This window comes from Phyllobates terribilis, unplaced genomic scaffold (genome assembly GCF_046119375.1).
Source record: "Phyllobates terribilis strain yellow unplaced genomic scaffold, ASM4611937v1 Scaffold_11__3_contigs__length_659146591, whole genome shotgun sequence".
Classification (NCBI taxonomy): domain Eukaryota; kingdom Metazoa; phylum Chordata; class Amphibia; order Anura; family Dendrobatidae; genus Phyllobates; species Phyllobates terribilis.
This window is the reverse complement of record NW_027362771.1, coordinates 68,677,176-68,701,428: the sequence shown is the minus strand read 5'-3', so window position 1 is coordinate 68,701,428 and position 24,253 is coordinate 68,677,176. Positions and strand designations below refer to the sequence as shown.

General features: G+C 42.1%; 1 protein-coding gene across 2 annotated transcripts in view; it reads left to right on the top strand.

The window, feature by feature from the left end:
* The window catches only part of DPYSL3 (dihydropyrimidinase like 3), a 144,828-nt gene that overhangs the window by 88,803 nt on the left and 31,772 nt on the right, over positions 1–24,253 (top strand). For both annotated transcript variants that reach the window (XM_073651288.1, XM_073651287.1), the window contains exon 2: positions 21,342–21,430. In XM_073651288.1, the coding sequence (XP_073507389.1) occupies positions 21,342–21,430 (89 nt within the window). The remainder of the gene's footprint in view (positions 1–21,341; positions 21,431–24,253) is intronic.

Here is a 24,253-nt window from a genome sequence, read left to right as displayed (position 1 = left end):
GCCCCCTTATGTTCAGCGGCAGGCCGGCCCTTCATTGTCAGATTGGAGATGTGCAGCTGGGCTTTGTCTGTGCTGAATTTAATTAGACCTTTGGTGGGGTGATGGGTGGGGGATGCACTGGGAGTGGAATAGGTAGCAGCTACTCCATCTTTACCAGGCAGACAAAAGGACGATGGGCTGGCACCGATTATCGCTGGGTCTAGTTGACATCCTTCATTATGTTTTGTTGCAAGGATGCAATATTTGTATTAACCCTCTCGTAACCACGCCGGAGATGAAGAACTGATATGACGCTGAGGGTACCCCTACTGTCTCGGCAGTAATGACAAAGGATTATTTCTATGGAATGCACTTGTGAAGAGATGTGACTGCTGGCACTCCGCCTGGGTGGCTCGCTGGGCATGTGTGGGTCCACCGAGCAGGCAGGTGCAGTCATCCAGAAGACGTCTCTGTCTCCGCAGTCATTTGACAAGCCATTGCATTCTTGTGGAGTGCAGAATTAGTACAAAGCGTGTGGGGGGGCTCAGGATATCCTCACCAGCATCCATCTTGTCCTAGAAATGGACGCTCCCTCTTACAACAATAGCAGTTTGAGGGGTGGGGGGCTCACCAAGATCTTTTTTGTGCAAAATCACCCTTAGAAGATCAGATTGGCATTCATACCCTGCAGCTTTGTGAATACCTTGTGGATTGTGCATCATTCAAGAAATGCTTGGCACACAGGTGGCATGTCTGGCACAACCTCATAGATGTGGGTGAAGCAACGTATGCTTATTTACAGGGGCTTACTGTATAAATGGGTCATGCCTGCAAATGTCAGTGTTGCTAGGGAACAGCTATGTACCGTCTGGATGAGCCAGATTTGGAGTATAGAGCCTTTGCCCTCCATTTGCTGCGAGCAAAGGGAGGGGAATTAGGAGGCGCGGCAACCATGGAGCACGTGTCTGTTTTTTTAATTTTTGTAATAGAGTACATATACAAGAAATCCAGATTGTCCTAGGCAGTGTTCACACAGTAAATATTCCTTTTTTTTCTGCTACTATCATTGCGGTTTTGCTTTTATGCATTGTCCCTTTTTACTTGATGTGTTTTTGGTGCAGAGTTTTGTAAGTGCAGAAAAACTGCCATAGAAGCCTATGATCCCGAGACACCTATCAAAATTACCCATTCAAGTCTAGAAGTCCAAGAAAATCACCAATGTCATCATTTGATTGCCCTTGTAAGAATAGCAGAAGCTTTGGAATATATTTTTTCATACGAGAAAATCACTGATCTGACACTGACCGAACACTGATGAGACTGGGATCCAGAACACTGTTCACACTCAAACCATTTTTTTTGCATGCCTTCCTAAATATAGAGTGTATTAATCGTCATTTGGTAAGATAGGTCAATATAATCAGATTGGAGGAGGTGTGACGCCTGGCACCCACACCGATCAGCTGTCAGCAGATTCTGCCTCCACAGGAAATACACAATGTACAGAGCCAGAACGCTATAGTGTTATATATACAGTGAAAATATATATATATAATAAAATATATGAGCCTGCAGAACACTCCTGCTTCCCACAGTGCACACCTAGCAAGTGTTTTCCGCAATCTATAGGGGTCCCGCGACCCAGCCCACCTTTGATCTGCAGGTTTTTTCATGTTAGTCATATACAATAAAATGGTGTAGGTACCCTCTAGTGAGTGATTTTTTTTTTCATGCAGTTTTCAGGTGATTTTTTTTATTATTCTACTCTATAGAGGAACAAGGCAGCTATCACTTTTTAAAATGGCTCAAAATGTATCGATAAAATCCAATTTTGAAGAGATTTTCAAGCTACTCGATACATTCCTATGATCAGCAATATTGCAAAGATATGTCCTAAGTCTACATGTAGCCTTAAAGGGTATTGCCATCTCCAAGATCCTATCCCAATACGTTGTAGGTGTAGTAATAATAATATTAGTAAATACCTCCAATTGTAGTATAGTTCTTCTGATTCACTATGTCGCTTACCCCATGTGCACGACATTGCAGTAGCTTAGGTATCCATGGTTATGACCACTCATACAGTGACAGTTAGCTGTTAGTGGTCGTAACCATGGATACCTAAGCTACTGCAATGCCCTGCACATGGGGCAAGCTGCATAGTGAAGCAGAAGAACTATACTACATTTCTAATTGGAGGTATTTTCTAAAATTATTATTATTACACATACTACATATTGGGATAGGATCTTGGAGATGGGAATATCCTTTTTAATGTTGTTCACTATTCAGACAACCCCCTTCTCAATCACGATGTTTCTCCCCACCCAGTAAAATAACGCCTATACTGACCTCCAGTATCGGCAATGGCTCTCCCAAGGCTCGCGTCACATTGTTATGTCACACAATCCCTGTGGCCAACTAGAACTATCTTCGCTCTCCTTCGGACAAATAGACATCTGGAGAAAGTGAGAGCTGCGGCTGCTCTGTTACTACCTACGGATGTAAATTGCATCCAAAGGAGAAGAGAGTGAAACCAGTGCTGATTAGCTGCAGGGATCGCGTGACAGAATTTGACGTGAGCTCCGGGGGAGCCAGCGCTGACACCAGAGGTCAGTATAGAGGTTATTATTTTACTGGGGGGAAACATAAGGATTGAGACGTGATTGTCCGAGTAGTGGACAACCCCTTTAATAAATGACCATCACCACTTCTGACATGTTTATATCAATAAATAGTCCTATTCCCTTTGAGATAGCAGTCCTGGAGCATCTTTTCCCATTACTCTGTTGCTCCTTCTAGAAATGTATTAATAACTTGACAACATTCCCTTTGTCAGAGGAGTGTGTGACTGCACAGTGTGGTACTGGCAGCACTGATCGGTCAGTGACACACCCCAGCAGGTAACACCCAGCTGTCAGTGTATTCATAAATGTCCAGGAGGAATAACAGAGGAATGGTACAAAGCGAAGGCATAAAAAAGATTATTCCAAATTATTATGGGGAAAAAGTATTTACTAAAACCGCTATGTTTAGGAGAGCCAATAGGTCCCATTTAGCTGAGCAGCATTAGAGTCCATGGACCTGCCTTCCCAACTACTGATTGATAGCAGCGTTAAAAAGTCTTCAATCCATTGTAACAGATAGAAACTCAGTCTGAAGTCACTGGGGCGGATTCCTTAAGACCGATGTTGTGCATGCCAGCCTTAATGAAGGGCTCACTGGGGTAAGATGCCGGTTCCAGCACTTTCTTGGTAGTGGGTGATGCTTAGCAGAAGGGTCGCTGACAATCACACCGTGATGCATTTACCATACTGTACACCTGTAACTTGGGTCCCCAGTAGCTGAAAGCCGTTTCTTTCACAGCCTTAAAAAAGTTCCATATTAAAAACAGTACCCGTTATGTGTGCAACGTCTTATATATACTTTTATTGACATCTCTATAATAGTATCGGCCGAAAGCAACTCCATGACAAATGTGCTGTTTTATACTACAGCGCTGCATGTGAATCCAGCCTACCGCTAGTCTTTGTTGCATCTATGGACAACGTCACATATTCACATTTTACTATGTAAAACTAATTACTTGTTGGCATAGAACAATACCACGCCCGGTCCCTTGGGCTGGACTCCCGGGAGAGGCGACTATTCCGTTAATTTCACTCCAAAAAGCCTTGCTGCTGGGGGAACCTGGCTGGTAACATGGACCACACCCTAGAAAATTCCCTTCTGCCCGGCGAGACATCGCTCTGCCACCTGTTACTGTCTGTGCACTTAGGTGTATTTCTTCTCTATCAGTGTTTATCTAATGTATCTACAGCAAATACTACAAATCATGCACCATATGCACTGCACGCGGATACTGGTCTGCAGATCATATGGTGAAACGTTCTGGGGGGATCTACCACGTGCACTCGTTTTCTGTAGCAGACACTCTGTTTTTGGAGCTTGTCTGTTTTACCCTTGCCTTTTCTATACGTGGGGTCATGCTTATTGGAAGGGATGGGCTCATTGCAGTTATCTAGACTACCTCTTGAAGCTCATCAAGAGAATGCCAAGAGTGTGCAAAGCAGTCATCAAAGCTAAAGTTGGCTACTTTGAAGAACCTGGAATATAAGACATATTTTCAGCTGTTTCACACTTTTTTGTTAAGTATATAATTCCACATGTGTTAATTCATAGTTTTGATGCCTTCAGTGTGAATGTACAATTTTCATAGTCATGAAAATACAGAAAAATCTTTAAATGAGAAGGTGTGTCCAAACTTTTGGTCTGTACTGTATTCGTTATACATACTCCCAGGCAGAGCCCGTCTAGTGGGCGTGGCCTCGCTCCATACATTTGTATTGAACCAGACCACACCCCGTCCAGTGGGTGCGGCCGTCTAGTGCGCGATGTCTCGCTCTGGCCGCGGGTATGTATAACGCATACGTACCTGCCGGTCCCGGCTCAGGATCCACCAAATCCTCACAGTGCACATTGCGCACCCTGGGGGCATTCATAAGTCTGCAGTCACACAAATTGACTTCAGACTTATCATGTTAGACCAGACAACCCCTTTATCGGGAACGTGACATGTCCCCAAACATTATTTTCCTGCATATATGGGGTTAGTCTGCAGGTTTATAGCGTTCCAACGCCGTGCGGCCGCTGTATTGCTATGCGGCAGAGACAGCTGTCAGTCAATGTGCCAAGGAGTGCTGATCCATGAATATCACGTGTGCGACATGCATTACAGATGATATGTTTCCTTGGGTCACGTATGTACAAGTGATATCAGGTATCCACGATGTTGTCTTCGCAACAAAAAAAAGTTTCTTTTTTGGGGGGAGGGGGAATAACACAAAACCAATTAATTGTCCCTGCTTACCACAGGTAGCATACGGCATACGAATGCAAACATTGTCATCGTGGAGCCAAGGTCTAATATTTTCCCATTTCTTTAGGGTTCCATGACTCTCATATATATTACAATGCCAATGCATGAGATACACTAAAGGTCCATTTACTCTGCCCGATTACTGAGAACTTGTGTTCCTTGTTTAGCGATATCGTGTAGTGTAAACAGGCTGCTGATCGCTCAACGAATGAGCAAAACGCTGTTTCGACAGGTGAAATGATCTTTTGGTTTGCACAAATGATCATCATTCTCTGCAGCACATCATCCTGTGTAATCAGGACATGCGCTGCCGAGAACAACCACGGTTAACCGGTGTAAAGAGTCTTTTAAGCTACTGAAGATAAGTACATAGTTACCAGTTGTTTTAACGCCACAGAAATGGATAATGCAAACGCATCATTAGACTGGATTCATTTGTTCTTGACATTGGTAGAATGCCCAACACCAGATCTCTAGAGACTGAATTCAACCAGAGTCATGAAGAAGATTAGTTGCTGCAAGGGTGTTCCTCCAGTGATGTGACTAGTGGTCTTATTTTCCAATTTATGCAAAGGCTGTGTTCACACATGATGGGTTTACAGCATTGTTTTGATTTTTGCAGAACACAGTTTAATTTCTTGGTGCGATTTTAGAAGAAATTGCTGTAAAACCTCAATTGGACTGCTCTGTGTGTCGACACAGTCCTAATGTCCCACTTTGATTCCTAATATTACCAGCATGGGCATCTCCTAGTCCTGAAAATGTTCCATATTTTTAGCAGATCGTTGACACCATTTCCTTTTTCTTTTGTCCCTTTTGTTTTTCCAATCTTTAACATCAGCATTGGCAGTTGTTGCTAGGCAGGTGTATTGCCTTTAAGAATAGACCTCTGTGATAATGGAAGGGAACTGTCTATAACATGGGGGCAGGGCTGATGATCAGCTTTCATGGGGTCATTACAATAGGGGGGTTGGGTGGTGTAGCATTATCCTGTTGGTTGACGAGGCTGGTCTTTTATCCCCCACTGAATTCTTAAGTCCCCTTTTGTGCATTACACGTATGAAGTCTATGGTAACAAAGGACCACAAACGGAGTTTTTTGGACAATAATTCATGAATATACATATTGTGGGGGGATAGTTTCTAAACGTAATTAACCACACAGGGCAATTTAATGGCCAGTTGTGCCCTAGTTGATGACGTGTCTGTGTCATGTCATCAAGACCACTGATCTCAAGACAACAGTCCATGTCTTGTAGCACAAAGATGTATTTGAGAGGATACTGTCGGGTGGGGCCCACCCGGGTGGGGGCCACCGGGCCCACCCTGCTTTTGTTTCATGAGTTAGTAATTAAGATTTTGTGACTCACTTCTTATAAATAGGAATTTTATAAGTCTTAAAATGAGCTGAAAGTATAATCTATTAAAATAATACATGGTGGACCTGTACTGGATATAAGGCAACTAGACAGTTACTGAACTGAACAAAGGGGTGGACCGCTTTGTTTTCTCAAATGTGTAAAACAGCACTATAATGTTTCAGAGTGGGTATTGTTTGCCCCAAATACCAAGATTGCTTGGGCTCCACTTTAGTCTGAATTCCGATATCTTCATTGGCATATATGAGGCTGTTGAGTTCATGTCAGGAGACCCACAGCAGCTCCCGAAATCACAATCTATACTCAGACCATGAGACTTGAATCTGAATTAAAGGTGTTGTTCACTACTTTATAAGTCCCTTTCATGTGAACTAACAGTCATAAATAAGCTCTTTTGTACATACCTTGCTTTCCCAAATCCTTCTGCTCTGCTCCTGATATTATCTCTGGCTGAGAATTGTCTGACTTCCTGCGATGTCATGTCAGATTCTCCCTGACTTCCTGGCTCTTGGATCTGATGTTACATCAGTCATGTGATTTTCATGCCGTGTAGGTGGGCAGGACTCTATTCATTCAAATAACCAGTCTTTTTCTAGGCCATTTTCAAAGTTGGGTTGTGAAATTACCAGATTGAACATCATGTTTTATTTGTAACTTATGCTTGTAACTGATTTATTATGATTTATTTTTAGGCTGATATTCTATTACTATCCTTGTTTTCAGACATTTGTACATTTTGTATTTGTAAGATAACGGCATTAAAAACCAGTCCAATTTTGGAATTCTAGCAATATTTTAACCTCACTGAAAACCTAAAAAAAAAATACTTAGGAGTTTTTAAAGGGAATCTGTCAGCAGATTTGCTATCTGAGGACAGCATGAGGTAGGGAGGGGTTAAAACACAGATTTAAGGGATGTGTCATTTAGCATATATTTTCCCCTAGTCCAATTGTTCTCATTTTATGTACCAATTTTTTTGTGGCACTGTATCAAATGCATTTGAAAAGTCTAGATTTACCACATCCACAGTTTTACCTTGGTCCAGTCTAAAACTCACCGCCTCATAGAAGCTGAACAGATTAGTTTGACAGAACCATAATTGAGTCCCCCCGTAATAATTGACTTCTCCCTGATACTCTGCCTTATTAATTTGCTTTATTTGGATTTTTTCTGCTACTTCCATTATATTTGGAGACTTATAACAAACCCACTCCCCCAGGTCACTAGCTACAGTTTCTTCCCCTCATGTACAGTATTTGCCTTCCCCACTACATTATCTTCCCCTTCTGTACCGTAATTACCCTCCTCCAGACCTAGGTCACTATCTACACTTTCCCTCCTGTACAGTTACTGCCCTCCAAGGTGGCTGTCTACACTCTTCCCCTCATGTACAGTAATCCCACCAGGTCACTATATAGACTGTCATAGCCTCCCATACAGTAATTTCCCTACTCCAGTCCCAGATCATTATCTGCAGTATCTTTCTCTCCTGTACAGTAATTACCCTCCCCCAGTTCACTGTCTACACTGTCACCCCCTCTTGTACAGTTATTGCCCTACCCCAGGTTGGTATCTACACCATCTTCCCTTCCCCAGCCCCTAGTTTAAACACTCCTCCAACCTTCTAGCCATTCTTTCCCCCTGCACAGCTGCACCCTCCTCATTGAACATTCTGACTTGCACTTTTTTACAATTAAAAGGGTAACCTGACAATGGGCATTAATATCATATACATGTGATCTGACACAGATTGAGCCCCTTTATCCTGACTCAGCTGTCAGACATTTATACGATCACTCATCGATATGCTATAAATGTCTATTATCTGAATATACTTATGTATTCCACTTTTGCCTAGACATGAAGCAATGTACTAAGGGAATTTCAAGCTTCATAATTGTGAACTACTTCATAAGACAAACAGGCGCAAGAATGTCCTCTCTATTTGCTTTATATTCACTTTATTTGTTCAGTGATTCCTTATCTTCTCTCCGAGTATAATAAAAAGAAGTTAACAAATATTGGCCAGAAGAATCAATCTGTTGTCACTTTGGATTTTACTAGGAAAAAATGACAACTAATATAATTGCACACGTGCAGACATTTGTAAATGACATCCATTTGCACGCTGCTGATACCCATCTCACGCCGACAGCAAGTGCTACTAGAACAACCAAGGAAGTAACATTTACTGTAACAACCAAAGAAGAGTTGGTGACACATAATTATATGACGGAAAACATGATTTATGCCTTCATTTCTCTGATCACATCCTAATTTGTTTTTCTTTCCAATTTTTATAACTAGCTAAACTGCTTATGGGAAAATACTTGTATGAGAAAATAAGAAAGATAATCCGCGTTATGTTATAGAGGATCTCTGGGATTTATAAACTGATGGCCCATCCCTAAAATAAGCCGTAAGTGTTTGATCGGTGGGGATCCGACCTCGAAGACACCCACAGCACATTGCAGGGGCCAACACCTCACCCCATTCAAATGAATGTTGAATGTGACAAGTGCAGTACCAAGCACAGTCACCAAAGAGCAATCAATGCCTGGTAAGCTATGCCGCAGTCTCTTAAAGAGCACCTGTCACCAAGTCAAAAGTGGAAAGTTTTTGCTCTTATTTTATTCCTGTTGCTCCCACGAGTATTTGTTTAACTTTTTTTTTTTTAGCTCTTTACCAAGGGGGCACGGCTCACATGGTAATAATTCAAAGCAGCCTAAAGACACGCCCCAGAGGATCCTCCTTGTAAAGACCATTAAAATTAGTACTGAATAAAAAGACCCAGATCTCTGGAACAGTATGGGGGATTTAAAAAAAACAAAAAAACTATGGAATACTCTGGGGAGCAGCGGGAATAAAACAAGAGTGAAACAATTGGCCACTTTTGACCTGATTTCATATAATTGTGCTGAAAGACAGGAGTCCGGAATATTGGAGCCCCATCTTAAGTATAGACCATCAATAGGTGAACTAAATACATAAAGGGTTAATGATTCCAGAAAGTCATTGAGGACAGCATTTCAGTCACCAAATCCCCTTCCTCAATCTGTCAGGAAGAGATAAAAGAAGACCACAATACTTGTGAGCAAGGAAAAACAATGGGCCCTAAATCCCTATATCTATTCTAAGGGAATTGTGGTAAAAGATAAAATGAGAATTACTGCTGACAATTTTCATATAGAACAAGTGACCTAACCTTCTGTAATCCTATATTATATGGGAACGTAGAACCAGTTCATCGGGTAAAATCAATTTCAATAGCTTGAAAATGTCAAAATACTGCACCAAAAAAAAAGAGAAAAAAAATGCTGTGCAGCTACATAATATAGGAAAGAATGCTTGGGAAATATTTAGAAAAAAGTGCCAAATTACAAGATCCTTTCTTGATATTTCTTTATTGCAGTCAGACTAATCGTTTTCTGGTACAGAGTTGCACTATATTGACATAGATTTAAAGGGGTTGTCTAGTTAAAACAAGTTATCACCTATCCGCAGGCTACGTGCTAACTAACTGATCGGTCGTTGTCCCACTGCTGGCCCCGCACCGATCGGCAGATTGGGTAATCCCTGATGGGGATCCTTTATCCCTGTTACACAGTGCATTGCAGGACACCCAATACTGCTCCCTTTTTTCTCTATGAGGCTGCCACATAGGGAATGAATGAAGCGGCGGTCAAGCATGCGCACTGCAGTTCTATTCTAACATGGATAAAAGTGCAGGTCACATCAGTCAGACCACCATCAATCAACAAGTTATAACCTACTGTGTGGATAGGTGATAATTTGTTTTTGCCGGATAACCCCCCTTTATTTTAAGCATAACAATCTGTCGGCCTGCAGCTGCCAGTAGAGGGAGCTCTCTGCATACTGTGTTATAGAGTACAATGTTTAGCCGTATGATCATGAGCTCCTTCTAGTGATGGGTTTACAGCTCGGTATCAAAAAATGCTAAACAGATAATAGAAGAATAATCTGTGCAGAATGTTGGACAAAAAAATACAATTTTGTTTAGGGATGGATTTTAAATAAAACACACAAGCATCAAAACAGCTGAAATTAATAAATAATACACTCCCCCGTTCATCCCTGGGGGACATGTCCCTGATCCTCCCCTCGGGTCTTCTGTATAATTTGGTTGCGGCGGTCATGTCCTTTTACCCTAATGACTGCAGCCAATCACTGTCCTAAGTGGTCTTTTGCTGTACAGCACCGAAGCCAGTGATTGGCTGCAATGTGATTGTTGCGTTCAAGGTAAATGACCAGAGGGAGAATCAATGTTGTGGTGCTGGAATAGAGAGAAGGAAATTAGTAGAAATTAATTATTCATTTTAACTCTATTGCTGTGTGTCTGCTGCTTTTTAATTAACATGGAAATCCTCTTTAGAAATTCTTAATTTCTGTAGGCTAGGCAGGTAACTTAATAAAGACCTTACATTATGTGACCTATGACGAGCAAAGTTGTAGCCATTATTCATTTTGATTGATGATTTTGTTTGTTAAAGAATTGCCCTCTTCAGCTTGTAGTTCTCTTCTGTGTTGGGAGACCTTAGCTGTCAAAGGACATCCGCAGCACTATCCCTTAATCTAGGAAAATGAAGAATTACATAACTGAGAGTGAAATCAATTGAGACTTGATTCCAGCTGACACAGGCAAATCTCCCAGGAGCTTTGCTTTTAGTGGCCTTTAGCTGCTTCTAATATGAGAAGGGGGCATTATGGAACCTTCCTCTATGAACTAAACATACCATAATTGCTTCTGGAAAGAAGCTGCTTACACCAGAAACCTACATACAAGATACATTTGTTCTTAATTTGTTCATTAGTCTGTAGCTGTTCATTAGCTAAGCACCTTATCTAATTGTCTGATCTGATGGGTGGATGGATAGATTATTATAGCTTTTCAGCAGTACATGAATACATCGCCAGAACTGCCATCACTACATGAATACAGCACCATATCCATCATTCGTACATGAATACAGCCCCAGAACGATCATCAGTACATGAATACAGCAGAAAGCTTAGTACAGTGATGAGAGGCAATGAATGGTAAGAAAATGCTGGGAGTTGTTTAGCCATCATCAGACTGTGGACCATTCTGGAACCATAGCACTGATTTGATGCAGTCAGTTTAACAAATAAACATTTACACCCAGGTACCTTTTAAAGGTGACATCTTCTCAGATTGTACTAGTTCTCATCTCTTTTCCCTTCAGTTGGTCCAGACGCCATGATGAATTTTCACATCCACAACTTGTCTTTTCAGACTACTCACTTCTCCATCTTTTTGCAGCATATTCCACCATGCTACTCTTAAAAATAGCTATATCATTATAATGCCCCCTGTATAAAAATATCTGAACTGTACTCTTGCCTCCCATGCTGGCCTCCCCACACTGTTTCCATCTTCAATGTCTCCCCTATATAGCCCCCTTTCTATATTGTCTCCCCATGCTGCTACCACTGCACACTGTGCCATCAAACTGTCTCTCCCATGTTGCCACCTCTTCATATTATCTCCCCCCACGTTGTCTTCTCTCCATACTGTGCCCGATTTTCACACTGTCATGTCACACTGTACCCCCCATTCACTACCTCTTTCAATATTTTGCCCCCTTTTCAAGCTGCCACCTTCACAATACCCCTCTCTATTCTTCTCCCCCGCTATAATATATGCATCATACCCTTTTCTTTGTTTCTTCAGCTTCACTACTGAACACTTTCCATCCACGTGTCACACTTTTTATGTGGCACAGCAGTGATGTCACCAGCGCGATCAGTTAACCTCACGACACTGGTGCACATTGTCTCGGCACCACCATCATTTCTTCAATTATATTTGTGTCAGAAAGATTCAAATACAATTGAATGAAGAAAACAAGGAGACAATGATATACCTGTCATCTGAGCCAGCTGTCGGTTTAACAACCAGTTCAGAGAACAGGTCGAATCTCATTCCTGGAGGGCAGCAAAATGCCGCCTCCTGAGAGACACCTTGCATCACTACCAGAGACTAAATAAGCCCTGTGTGTATGGACTTCTAGTTGTTGTGAACAGTTAGGCAAGTTGAAGATTAAATGATCTCTAAAAGGGCTAAAGTTAAAGATGACACATTTCCTTAGTATGTTAGGCAAAACATTTTTTTTTTTAAAAATTACAAAAAGAAAATGGTCCGATTAAAAAGTTTTCGCACCCTGCATGGATAGTATCTAGTAGCACTCCCTTTTGCAAATTTCACAGCTTGTAAACGCTTTTTGTAGCCAGCCAAGAGTGTTTCAATTCCTGTTTGAGGGATTTTCATCTATTCTTCCTTGGAAATTTCTTCCAGTTCCGTGAAATTCCTGGGTCGTCTTGCATGCACTACTATTTTGAGGCCTAGCCACAGATTTTCAATGATGTTCAGATCAGGGAACTGTAAAGGCCTTTGTAAAACCTTCAGCGTGCGCTTTTTGAGGTAGTCTACTGTGGATTTTGACGTTTAAGATCATTTTTAGTGTTGAGCGAGTATGTTCTATTAACCCTTTCGCCGAGTATGCTCAGGCCGAGCTCCGAGTATTTACAGCTGCTCGGTGAGCTCCCGTGTGCATGATTTGCAACTGTTTGGCAGTTTTATTACATGGGAGGAATGTCTATTTCTTACACATTCCTCACCTATAATAAAGCTGTCAAACAGTTGCAAATCATGCACACGGGAGCGATTTAACCTTATCACCGAGCAGCTGTAAATACTCGGAGCTCGGCCCGAGCATACTCGGACAGAACATACTCGCTCAACCCTAATCATTTTCGATTTGTAGAAGCCATCATCTTTACATTTTCAGCTTTTTTACAGATGGTGTTATGTTTGCATCAAGAATTTGTTGAAATTATGTTTAATCCATTCTTTGCCCTACCCTTGAAACGTTTCCTGTGCCATTGGCTGCAACACAACCCCAAAGCATGATTGATCCACCCCCATGCTTAATGGTTGGCAAGATGTTCTTTTCCTGAAATTCTGTGCCCTTTTTTCTCCGCACATACCTTTAATCATTGTGGCCAAAGAATTCTATTTTAACCTCATTGGTCTATAGGACTTGTTTCCAAAATACATCAGGCTTGTTTAGGCTTGTACCACAACTCCAGAGTCTGTTAAATCTTTATGAATGTCTTTTGCAGTCAAGCAGAGGTTCTGAATTCCCTCTCTAACATTCCTATGAGCAGCTCTCACTGATATTTTGCTTGGTCTTCCAGACCTTATCTTGACCTCCACTGTTCCTTTTAACTGCCATTTCTTAATAACATTTCTAACTGAGGAAAGGGCAACTTGAAAACGCTTTGCTATCTTCTTATGTCCTTCTCCTGCTTTGTGGGCCTCCACCATTTTCATTTTCAGAGTGCTAGGCAGCTGCTTAGAAAAACCCATGGCTGCTGTTTTTTGGCACAAGGTAAGAGGAGGCTGGGTATTTAAAGCTGGGAAATTTGCATCACCTGGCCTTTCCTAACAATGATAGTGAACAAGTCATAACTCTAAAAGACTAATTAAGGTCTGAAACCTTGGTCAAAGTTACAAATCTCAAAGGGTGCCCAAACGTTTGCATCTGCCATTTTTCCTTTTTGCAATTTTTAAAATGTAAAAATGACTATATATAAAAATATATAGTATAATATATTTTTGCCTAAAATACAAGGGAAATGTGTCATCTTTAACTTTATCCCGTTTAGAGATCATTTCATCTTCAGCTTGCTTAACTGTTCACAATATCAGTAATTTTGACCAGGGGTGCTCAAACCTTTACATGCCGCTGTATAGTGTATGGACCTCTAGTGCAGGTCACCTGAGATTCACCATATATACGGGGTGGGCCATTTATACGGATACACCTAAATTAAATGGGAATGGTTGATGATATCAGCTTCCTGTTTGTGGCACATTAGTATATGGGAGGGGGGAAACTTTTCCAGATGGGTGGTGACCTTGGTGGCCATTTTGAAGTTGGGCATTTTGGAACTGAAACAACGGATACTGGAAGCCTGTGCTACCACTTCTTCTGCGGTGTTGCTATCAGATTGTCAATGCAACCAACACAATGGGCGGCACTTTGAACACATTTTATAAGTGGTCATAAACTTGTAAAAAACTCATGAAAGAATAAAGTTACGTTAAAACCAAGCACACCATTGTTTTTCTTATGAAATTCTCAATAAGTTTGATGTGTCACATGACCCTCTTCCCATTGAAAAAAATAAAGTTGGATTCAAAATGGCCGCCATGGACACCACCCATCTGGAAAAGTTTCCCCCCTCCCATATACTAATGTGCCACAAACAGGAAGTTGACATCACCAACCATTCCCATTTAATTTAGGTGAATCCATATAAATGGCCCACCCTGAAGTATAGTGCAAAAGTTTAAGGCAGGTGTAGCAAAATGCTGCAAAGTAAGAATGTTTTAAAAAACATTAGTATTAATAGTTCATTCAATTTCCATTTTGTTAATAAAAATAAACAGGAGAGAAATTAACTAAAACTAATATTTGGAGACTCTATTGATGTCATTCTTATAGGACACTGGCCAGCTGTAGAATAGTCTTGCTTTCACTATTTTTGATGAAGACCTCTCTGAGTATGATCTGTATCCTGACATCAGAGGGAAGGGTTACAAGGTAGATCGAGTAGCAGTCCAAGATTGTGGTGTTTTCATGGTTGACTTTGTGAGATATAATATCAGTAATGGATGTACAATGGGTATTGTGTTGATATAAGATGGTACCTTGTCTAACCAAGCATGGATATTCATTCAACCTTCACTTGCTAAAAAATGTGCCCTGCCCCACAGCAGTAAGGTTGCATAGCCTTGTTATACATTAGGTATCATACGTCGAAGCCAGTGGGCTATTTGATTCCTTTAGTACGTTAATCATTTTTTGTGGTCCAGTGATAAATGTGGTCTAATCATTTTTCGTTGTAAACTGCTTCCTATGTGATAGAGCTATCCCTCTTGATGTATTTTGCTATAAATATCATTCCAAGCTTCTCTGATGATGGGTCAAGTCCTATACTCTGCATCAGAAGATGTTCTGGAGGAGTCTCTTCATTTAGTAAAAGAAGGCAGCCAAGTCAAGCACCTAACCTTTAAAGAACTGTCTTTCATATGGATTACTAATCTTCTGAAAGTCATATATTTCATTGCCTCTAATCTCTTCTAATCCCTGGCTTCTCTCTGCCCACTTGAAACAAGAAATTCAGTAGATTTGGAGCACAAAGGTTTGGTCTGTTGCTTGGAACAAGCTACGTTTTCCAAGTTTTTTGCAGCATGACCAGCTCTGTATAGTGTCAGAACATGTGAGGGAAATCAAAGACGTACTTGTTTATAGAAATAAAGGACATGGCATGCCTGTTATTAACAAATTTATCAGAGACCCATCTCTCGCCTCCATCCCCACAGACTGATGTCAAAGCACACATGTTCTGAACTAGACCTTTCCATGCCATGGCGTGGGTGTAAAGCTAAAGATATGAGGTGATCAAAGAACCTACAAGTCTACAGAACGGCTGTGGATGGTGTGAACAAAAGGAAGGAATGCAGCTAAATGAGTGTTGCCTTAGGTCTCTGTGCCCTCTCCGGTATATAGGTGGAGTAGTCTGCACTTCGAATACTTGTTCTTATGCTATAGCTTGGAATGGAGGTCATCAAGAAGAAATTCAAGCGAAGAAAAATGTAAATTACATAACGGCAATGTCTCCACATCACACATACCACTGCAGACTATGTCATTATAGCTCATAGGCTCTGCTTCCGATGCACATTTTTCACATATGTAATTAGTGCTACACTTTTACTTCCATTTTCAAGTTTATTCTCATGCATGCTATGGACACGTAGTGTTGTAAAATAATATATTCATACTGTCATGCTAACATGGAAAGCACATCAGCCATCCCTATTCAAGTTTTGCCTAACTTTCCAACAGCTACAGTCATTCTTTGTCTTTGCTTTACATTCCTAATTTAAAGGGCATCTGTCAACCCTCCTAAACTTTATGTATGGGCATGTAGGGCATAGGAAGATGAATAAAATGTTACCTTAATATCTGTGATCTGATATTTTATTCCAGAGTAATCCACATTTCTCTTACATGTAAATGAGCTGTTATGATATATAGGCCGGACACAGATCTCCCTGAGAATCTGCCTCCAGAGTTTATTTTACTTGAAAGGGGGCATTACCAATGTGAGGACATGTTGATCAGGAGAGCGGACTGTCAGTCATTACATGTCTCTCACTGGGAATGCCCCCTTTCATATAAAACAAGCTCTGGAGGCAGATTTTTGGGGAGATCAGTGTCCCGCCCAGAGATCTTAACAGCTCATTTACATATTAAGAAAAACGTGGATTTGTCTGGGAAATGGTATCGAATCACATATCAAGGTATCATTTTATTCTGCTTCTTATGACCTCCATGCCCATACAGACGGCTTAGGAGGGTTGATCTACTGACAGATTCCCTTTAAAGAATAATTTTTATTTCCTAATCACCAATACATTTGGTCAGTATTTTACATCAGGATTTGTAACCAAAACCAGGAGTGGGTGAAAAATCCAGAAGTGGTGACTTGTTTCTATTATACTTTTCCTCTTATTGTTCCTCTCCTGGTTTTGGCTTATAAATACTGATGTAAAATACTGAATGTGTGAACATGGCCTAATACACACACACACACACACTCCACTTTCTGCGGGCTGCTAGCACTCAGCAGAACAGCTTGTGTAACACACAGATCTCACTTTGCTCAGGGAATGATGTGATCCTCTGGCTCCATCCAGATTATTTTCCCTTAAACTGTGAGTCATGAGGCAGATGGGTCCTTACTGCGGAGTAGTCCTCCCTCTGTACTGCTCAGGAAACACAGCATTAATTGAGAACCACGCAATGTGCACCAGATGTGCTTTGTATAAATGGTGATGTAACAGGCAGTCAACAAAATGAGAGACTACTCTTTGTATTAGCACATTGAATGTGTCAGTGTACAATCCAGAAATCCAACATGGAACACTTCTACATACTGACCTCAAGGAAGATCTCGGAGAGTGTTGCCCAGAGATGTCACTGTGGGAGGGATCTTCACAGGAAAATATGTCCAAAAAAGGGACTGGATTATATACCATATATGAGACTTCCCTAAAGCTGCGTTCACATGTTGCAGCTGAGGTGCGTTTTTTTTTTGCTGTGATTTAAATTTCTACCTCAGTCTTTCAAAATCCTAAGAAAACTGCCTCTCTGGACCCGATATCTCCTCCCTACTAACCAAAATCCCACAAATGTTTGTCCACTATCTCATCCTTCTTCTCTGACAGATTTCTAAAACTTAACATGGACAAAACTGAATTCATCATCTTTCCACCGTCTCACTCAACCCCCCCTAACTGACCTATCCATCAAAGTCAATGGCTGCCCACTCTCCCCAGTCCTGCAAGCCTGCTGCCTCGGGGTAACCCTGGACTCTAACCTGTCCTTTAAACCACATATCCAAGCCTTTTCCACTTCCTGCCGACTCCAACTCAAAAATATCTCCCAGATACGCACATTCTTCAACCACGAATCTGCAAAAACACCAGTGCATGCCCTCATCATCTCCTGCCTCAACTATTGCAACCTCTTGCTCTGTGGCCTCCCTTCTACCACTCTTGCACCCCTCCAATCTATCCTAAACTCTGCTGCCCGCCTAATCCACCTGTCCCCCCGCTATTCCCCGGTCTCTCCTCTCTGTCAATTCTTCACTGGCTCCCCATTGCCCAGAGACACAAGTTCAAAACCCTAACTTTGGCATACAAAGCCACCCACAACCTGAATCCTCCATACATCTGTGACCAAGTCTCCCGGTACATACCTGCACACAACCTCCGATAAAGGAACCTGTAGACCCACCTCTTCCGAAAAGCCTACAACCTGCAGTAACCACCGCTCCACAATTCGCTGCACCACCAGCTCTACCCTCACCTACTGTATCCTCACCCATCCCCTGTAGATTGTGAGACCTTGCAGGCAGGTTCCTCGCTCCTCCTGTACCAGTCACCGACTTGTATTGTTCAAAATTTATTGTAATTGTTTGTGCTTTGTATATCCCTTTCACATATAAAGCGCCATGGAATGAATGGTGCTATAATAATAAATAATAATAATAACTGCATTTTTAAAAAAATAAAGCATGGTGACCCCAACTTGTGAACGTAGCCTTACTTAAAAAGGCACGCATTCCCGAGAAATTGTTTTTCGCTAAACCTTGCTAAATGTGTCAGTGAGGTCTTATTCACACTTGTATCCATGTTTGTATGCCAAAACAAGGCGTAGAACTTACAGAGAAAAACTGTCAGATGGCCGTGTAACACGGACGAGGATCAGATCGCAGTGCTTGGACTGGCTGGCGGCTTTCCTGACCTGAACGCTCGGGTCAGGAGAGCCGCTGGCCAGTACGTGCACTGTGATGCAATCATTGTCTGTATTAGGTTGTATTTTTTTTCTGATTAAGTGCTGAGAAGTGACAGTGAAGGTGAAGTATGCGTCCTAACTTGCATTGTACTACTATGCTTTGTGCTATGGTGGAAGAATAGGTGGAAAATAAAGAAGGCCTACTTCTCACCAAAAACTGCCCAGCTCCCATTGCTTCCCCCGAACTGGAAGTGATGATGTCCTGACCACCAGTTGCCCGATCCTGCAGCTAATCAGTAGGCTCAGCGGTCAGGTCACTGGGGTCCATAATGTCATTGCCTTTGGTCCATTAGAGACCGCCTGATTGACTGCTCTGGAGCAAGGAGTAAATTCCGGTGGTATATATGCCTTCTTTGTTACTTTTAACATGGTGGCTTCACGCTGTTAGAAGATAACTTCTTGATCGCTGGGGATCCAATTATTGCACTCAGCTCTCTCTGGCCCTCCCATTGTAAACGAATGGGGTGCAGGTGCTCATGCTTGGTCTCTGCTCCATTTGGGTGCTGCTCTTCAGGGCCCAGTTCTAAGAATTTGCTGGGGTCCAGCAGTTTGGCCCCTAGCTATCATGAAGTTATCCCCTAACCTCTAATCTTGATACTAACCCTTTAAAGTAAACCTGTCACTTGATAATGAATCAAATCCTTTCTGCACAGCTGCATGCAGGTGCTGGACTAGTCTCGTCTCTGTATTTGGCCCCTGGCTAGATTTTCAAACTATATTTGCTCTCAAAGCATAATCAATGGAGTGATAGGATCCCATTAAAGGGAACCAGTCACATTAAAAAACTCTATTAACCTGCAGATATTGGGGTTAATCTGCAGGTTAATAGCGTTCTGAACCTGCCCATTGCCTGCACTTTGAGCCCTGCTGCCAGGAGGAAATGAGCTTTATTCTTCCCGGCAGCGTTTGGCATTCAGTCACGGGGGTGGCCCCGGCGCAGGTCCAGTCACTGCTCTGAGTATAGAGGGAGTGGATGTAACCGTGCCCTGCACTAACTGACCACTGGCTCTAAGGGCTCTTTTACATGTCAGTATCTCTGGTACGTGTGGTGACAGTTTCCACATGTACCGGAGACACTGACACACGCAGACTCATTCAAGTGAATGGGTCTGTGCACATCTATGTGTGTTTTCATGGACTGTGTGCTGTGTGCTGCTGTCTCCACATGGAAACAAGTCCATTTTTGGGCGACAGCACGGATCACACGGACCCATTCAAGTCAATAGGTCCGTGTAAACACATGACGCGCATGGATGCCATCCGTGTGACACGTACTGGTGCCTGGGAATCAGTGTACAGTTACCGCTGTTCCCAAGCACTGGTGCTGAATACTACCCTCATCATGGTTACCTGCCGGCGCTGCGATCAGCACCAGCAGGGACAATGATGAGGGTAGTAGTGTCTGCTCCTGCAGTGTCCATCTGTGTAAAAATAAGAATAACATAATAAAATCCTTATACTCACCTGTCCTAAGTGTCCCCCGCTGGAATCCATGCAACCGATCAGCAGAGGAGCCGGGGAGAATAAAGCGCTGCAGCGAGCAGCTCCGGAGCTGCGCTCAGTGTGTGACAGGATACCGCTCCTGCGCTCAGCTCCGAGGCTGCTCGCAAGCAGCCCAAAAAATGACACCTCATTGGAATTAGGATCTCTGTCACTACATCATACTGCTCTTAGATTAGGTGGCAAAAACCTGGTGACAGATTCTCTTTTAATACATCAAGTCAAGCACTCATAACAGATTGCCGGGCACTAATTGTTCTATGTGTCTCACGGGATCTTTTATAGGTCTCATGCCTTACTTTATGTAGTACAGGGCCAGATACATGCAGTAGAGCTGCACTGATATTCCTCACTCTCCGATGAATAAGTCCTTTTACATGAACTGAATTTGGATGCGGAGCTCGTTGTCTCCTAACAGAAGTGCATTGTTCTCCTTGAATGTTCATTGAATTGCACTGAATGCTCTTGGGCCTTACAGAGCTATTACTGATTTACTGTTGTTCACTATTTGGTATCATAAAAAGGATGCAGCTATAACATTTTGAAAAGGATTCTTCTTTAAGATCCTGCAAGAAAACACTTATTAAAATGAGACGTGAATCTGAATGTCATGAATCTTTGCTTCTGTTGCCGATGAGATTTTCTCTTTAGTTGAGGATAAGCTTCAAATTGGACTAATGATGGAATCCAGTAATTTCAGTATGATTGTAGGACTAGATAAAGTGTATTGGTGTTTTACAACTCTACCTTCCTAAATACAGATCCCAGGGGAACAAGGATTGCTTTTAGACTTCAGAATGGCTGCCCCTTTGTTGTGTGGCCTGGCACCTTCAGCCAGTGACTTGTCCCACCCATTGACATGGACATGCTGAGGTCTGGGGAGTTAGCTGTTGGCAGTGTTTGGGCAGCTTTACTGTTGAAGCCCTCCATCATTCCTAAGTTTCACAACTATAGGCTACATATTTAGCTTAGCTTATTCCAGTAGACTGTATTTTTCTTACTGTGAGTGGACATTCGGGTACAGTCTAATGGCTAATGTTTAATCAGTGAATACCATATATCCTGTCCAGTACATCAGCTTTAGTCCCACATGAGATCTAACTAAAACCAAATACTTTTTATTTTTCAGAGTGACCGTCTTCTGATCAAAGGAGGCCGGATCGTGAACGATGATCAGTCTTTCTATGCAGACATCTACATGGAAGATGGCCTCATCAAGTAAGTCTTCAGAAACCATGCTTTGTTCTTCATTTACAGTGTTTTTTCTTGGTCGCAGTATAAGGATACTCTTTAGAAATGTGATGGCCTCTGCTTGTATTTTCTACAATTTTACTATTATTTTGCCATGTATAAGTTATTGCTACTCTGTACCAGTTCCAGGCAGACTAATTCCTCTCTTATAATGGTAAAATAGACAGTATGCCGTACCGTTATATGCCTGGACTGTGTCCTGGAAAATCTACAGCTAAAAGCTACAAATGAATTCAGTACTTCAGCTGTTTCCCAGCAGAATACCTAAAGTAACGCCATAAATGTGAATGCATTTTAAAGAGAACCTGTCAGAATGTTTAAAGGGAATCTGTTTACTCCCCCTTCTGAGAGCAGTATGGTGTAGTGGGCAGAGACCCCGCTTCCAGCTATGTATAACTTATTGGGTTGCTTACAATCACTGTTTTATCTGCTGCAGATCTCTGCGTGCTGAGCTCTGTGTAACTCTGCCCACAGCACTGATTGGCAGCTTTCTGTGTACACTGTGCATAGGCAGAAAGCTGCCAATCAGTATTGGAGGTGGGGTTATATAAAGCTCATGAATATGAAGGATTGCAATGTAGGAGACCAACTAGTCCTCTAATGATGATCTCCAGCTGATAAAACAGTGATTTTTTTAAAATCAAAATTGCAGCAAGCAGTCTAGTAAGTGACACATCAATGGAATCATGGAATCTGCCTCTAACAATGCTGCTGTCAGATTAGGCTAAATCCTGGTGACCGATTCCTTTTAAAGGGTTTCAGTTTATTATAATAATTTTTATTTCTATATCGCCAATATATTCCGCAGCACTTTACATTTTAGGGGGGAGTTGTACAGACAATAAAAGATATTACAGAATAACAATAATCGTATAAATCAACAGATATCAGGAGGAGAGAGGGCCCTGCTCGCTAGCTTACAATCTATGAGGAAATAGGGGAGACGCTAAAGATGGATGGTAACAATTGCTTGTATTGTACGCTCCAACCATCTATATAATATATAGGGTGTTCACGTAATGCTGTATGAACCGGTCATCAGCCAGTATGTATGCGGACACAGAGGGTTATTAAGTGCATATAGGGTGTGTGAACAGATGATACAACGGTCTTGGTTTTGAAGAAAATTTTGTATGAGCAAAACGGGGATAGTTAGATAAGTATGTTGAGGTGATAGGCCAGTCTAAAGAAATGCGTTTTTAGGGCACGCTTAAAATTGTGGGTATTGGGGATTCATCAAAGTGTCATGGGTAGTGCATTCCTAAGAATTGGCACAGCTGGCGAGCAGTCTTGGAGACGGGAATGGGAGGTTCGAATTATTGAGGATGTTAGTCTTAGGTCATTAGCAGAATGGAGGGCACGGGTAGGGTGGTAGACTGAGATGAGGGAGGAGATGTAGAGTGGTGCTGAACCATGGAGCGCTCTGTGGGTGAGAGTGATGAGTTTATGTTGAACTCTATATCGGATGGGTAACCAGTGCAATGACTGGCACAGGGAAAGGCATCGGTGTAGCGGTTGGCGAGGAATATGATCCTGCCTGCTACATTCAGAATGGATTGGAGAGGGGAGAGTTTGGTAAGAGGGAAACCAATTTGTAGAGAGTTGGAATAATCCAGACGTGAATGAATACGAGCAACAGTAAGAGTTTTTGCTGAGTCAAAGGTAAGAAAAGGTCGAATTCTAGAAATGTTTTTGAGGTGTAGGTGACACGAGCGAGTGATCGGATGTGAGGAGTGAATGAAAGATTTGAATCAAGTATGACCCCAAGACAGCAAGCATGTTGCTGGGGAGTAATTGTAGAATCACACGCGGAAATGGCAATATTGGGCATAGGTAGGTTAGTGGAGGGAGGAAACACAGAGATCAGTTTTTGACAGGTTCATCGGCATAAAAATGGTACTGAAAACCAAATCTACTGATTGTTTGTCCAATATACAAGGAGAAAAGGAGGGGGCCTAGGACTGATCCTTGAGGAACCCAGACAGTAAGGTTAAAAGGAGAGGAAGAGGAGCCAGCAAAAGATACAGTGAAGGAGCGGTCAGAGAGGTAGGATGAGAACCAGGAGAGAACAGTGTCTTTGAGACCAATAGTGCGGAGCATAGTGAGGAGGAGCTGGTGATCCACAGTGTCGAATGCTGCAGAGAGATCCAGGAGAATCAGCAGGGAGTAGTGACCATTAGTTTTAGCTGTTAATAGATCATTAGAGACTTCAGCGAGTTCAGTTTCAGTGGAGTGTAAAGAGCGGAAGCCGGATTGTAGAGTCAAGAAGAGTTATTTGAGAGATAGCGGTTTAGATGGGCGTAGACCAAGCGTTCCAGAAGTTTAGAGATGAAGGGAAGATTAGAGACAGGTCTATAGCTAGCTGCACAGTTTTAGTTGAGGGATGGTTTTTTAAGTAATGGATGTATGCTGGAATGTTTAAATGAGGAGGGAAAGATACCGGATGAGAGAGAGGTTGAATATTTTAGTTACGTGAGTGGTGACAACCAGGGAGATGGACTGGAAGAGATGTGAGGGAATAGGATCCCTGGTGCAAGTAGTAGGGTGAGAAGATGGAAGGAGCATGATCACTTGTTCTTCCGTGACTGGTTCAAAGATAGAGAGTGAGCAAGATGCAGTGAAGGAGGGAAACAGTGCATGGTATTAAGGGATTAGGTGAAAATGTCCTGTTGGATATGGTACATTTTTTCTTTTAAATAATTGACCAGATTGTCAGCGCTGAGGTTGGTGGCCAGGGCCTCCATTCTTGGATTGAGGAGGGAATGAAAAGTGTCAGAGTTGTTTAGGATT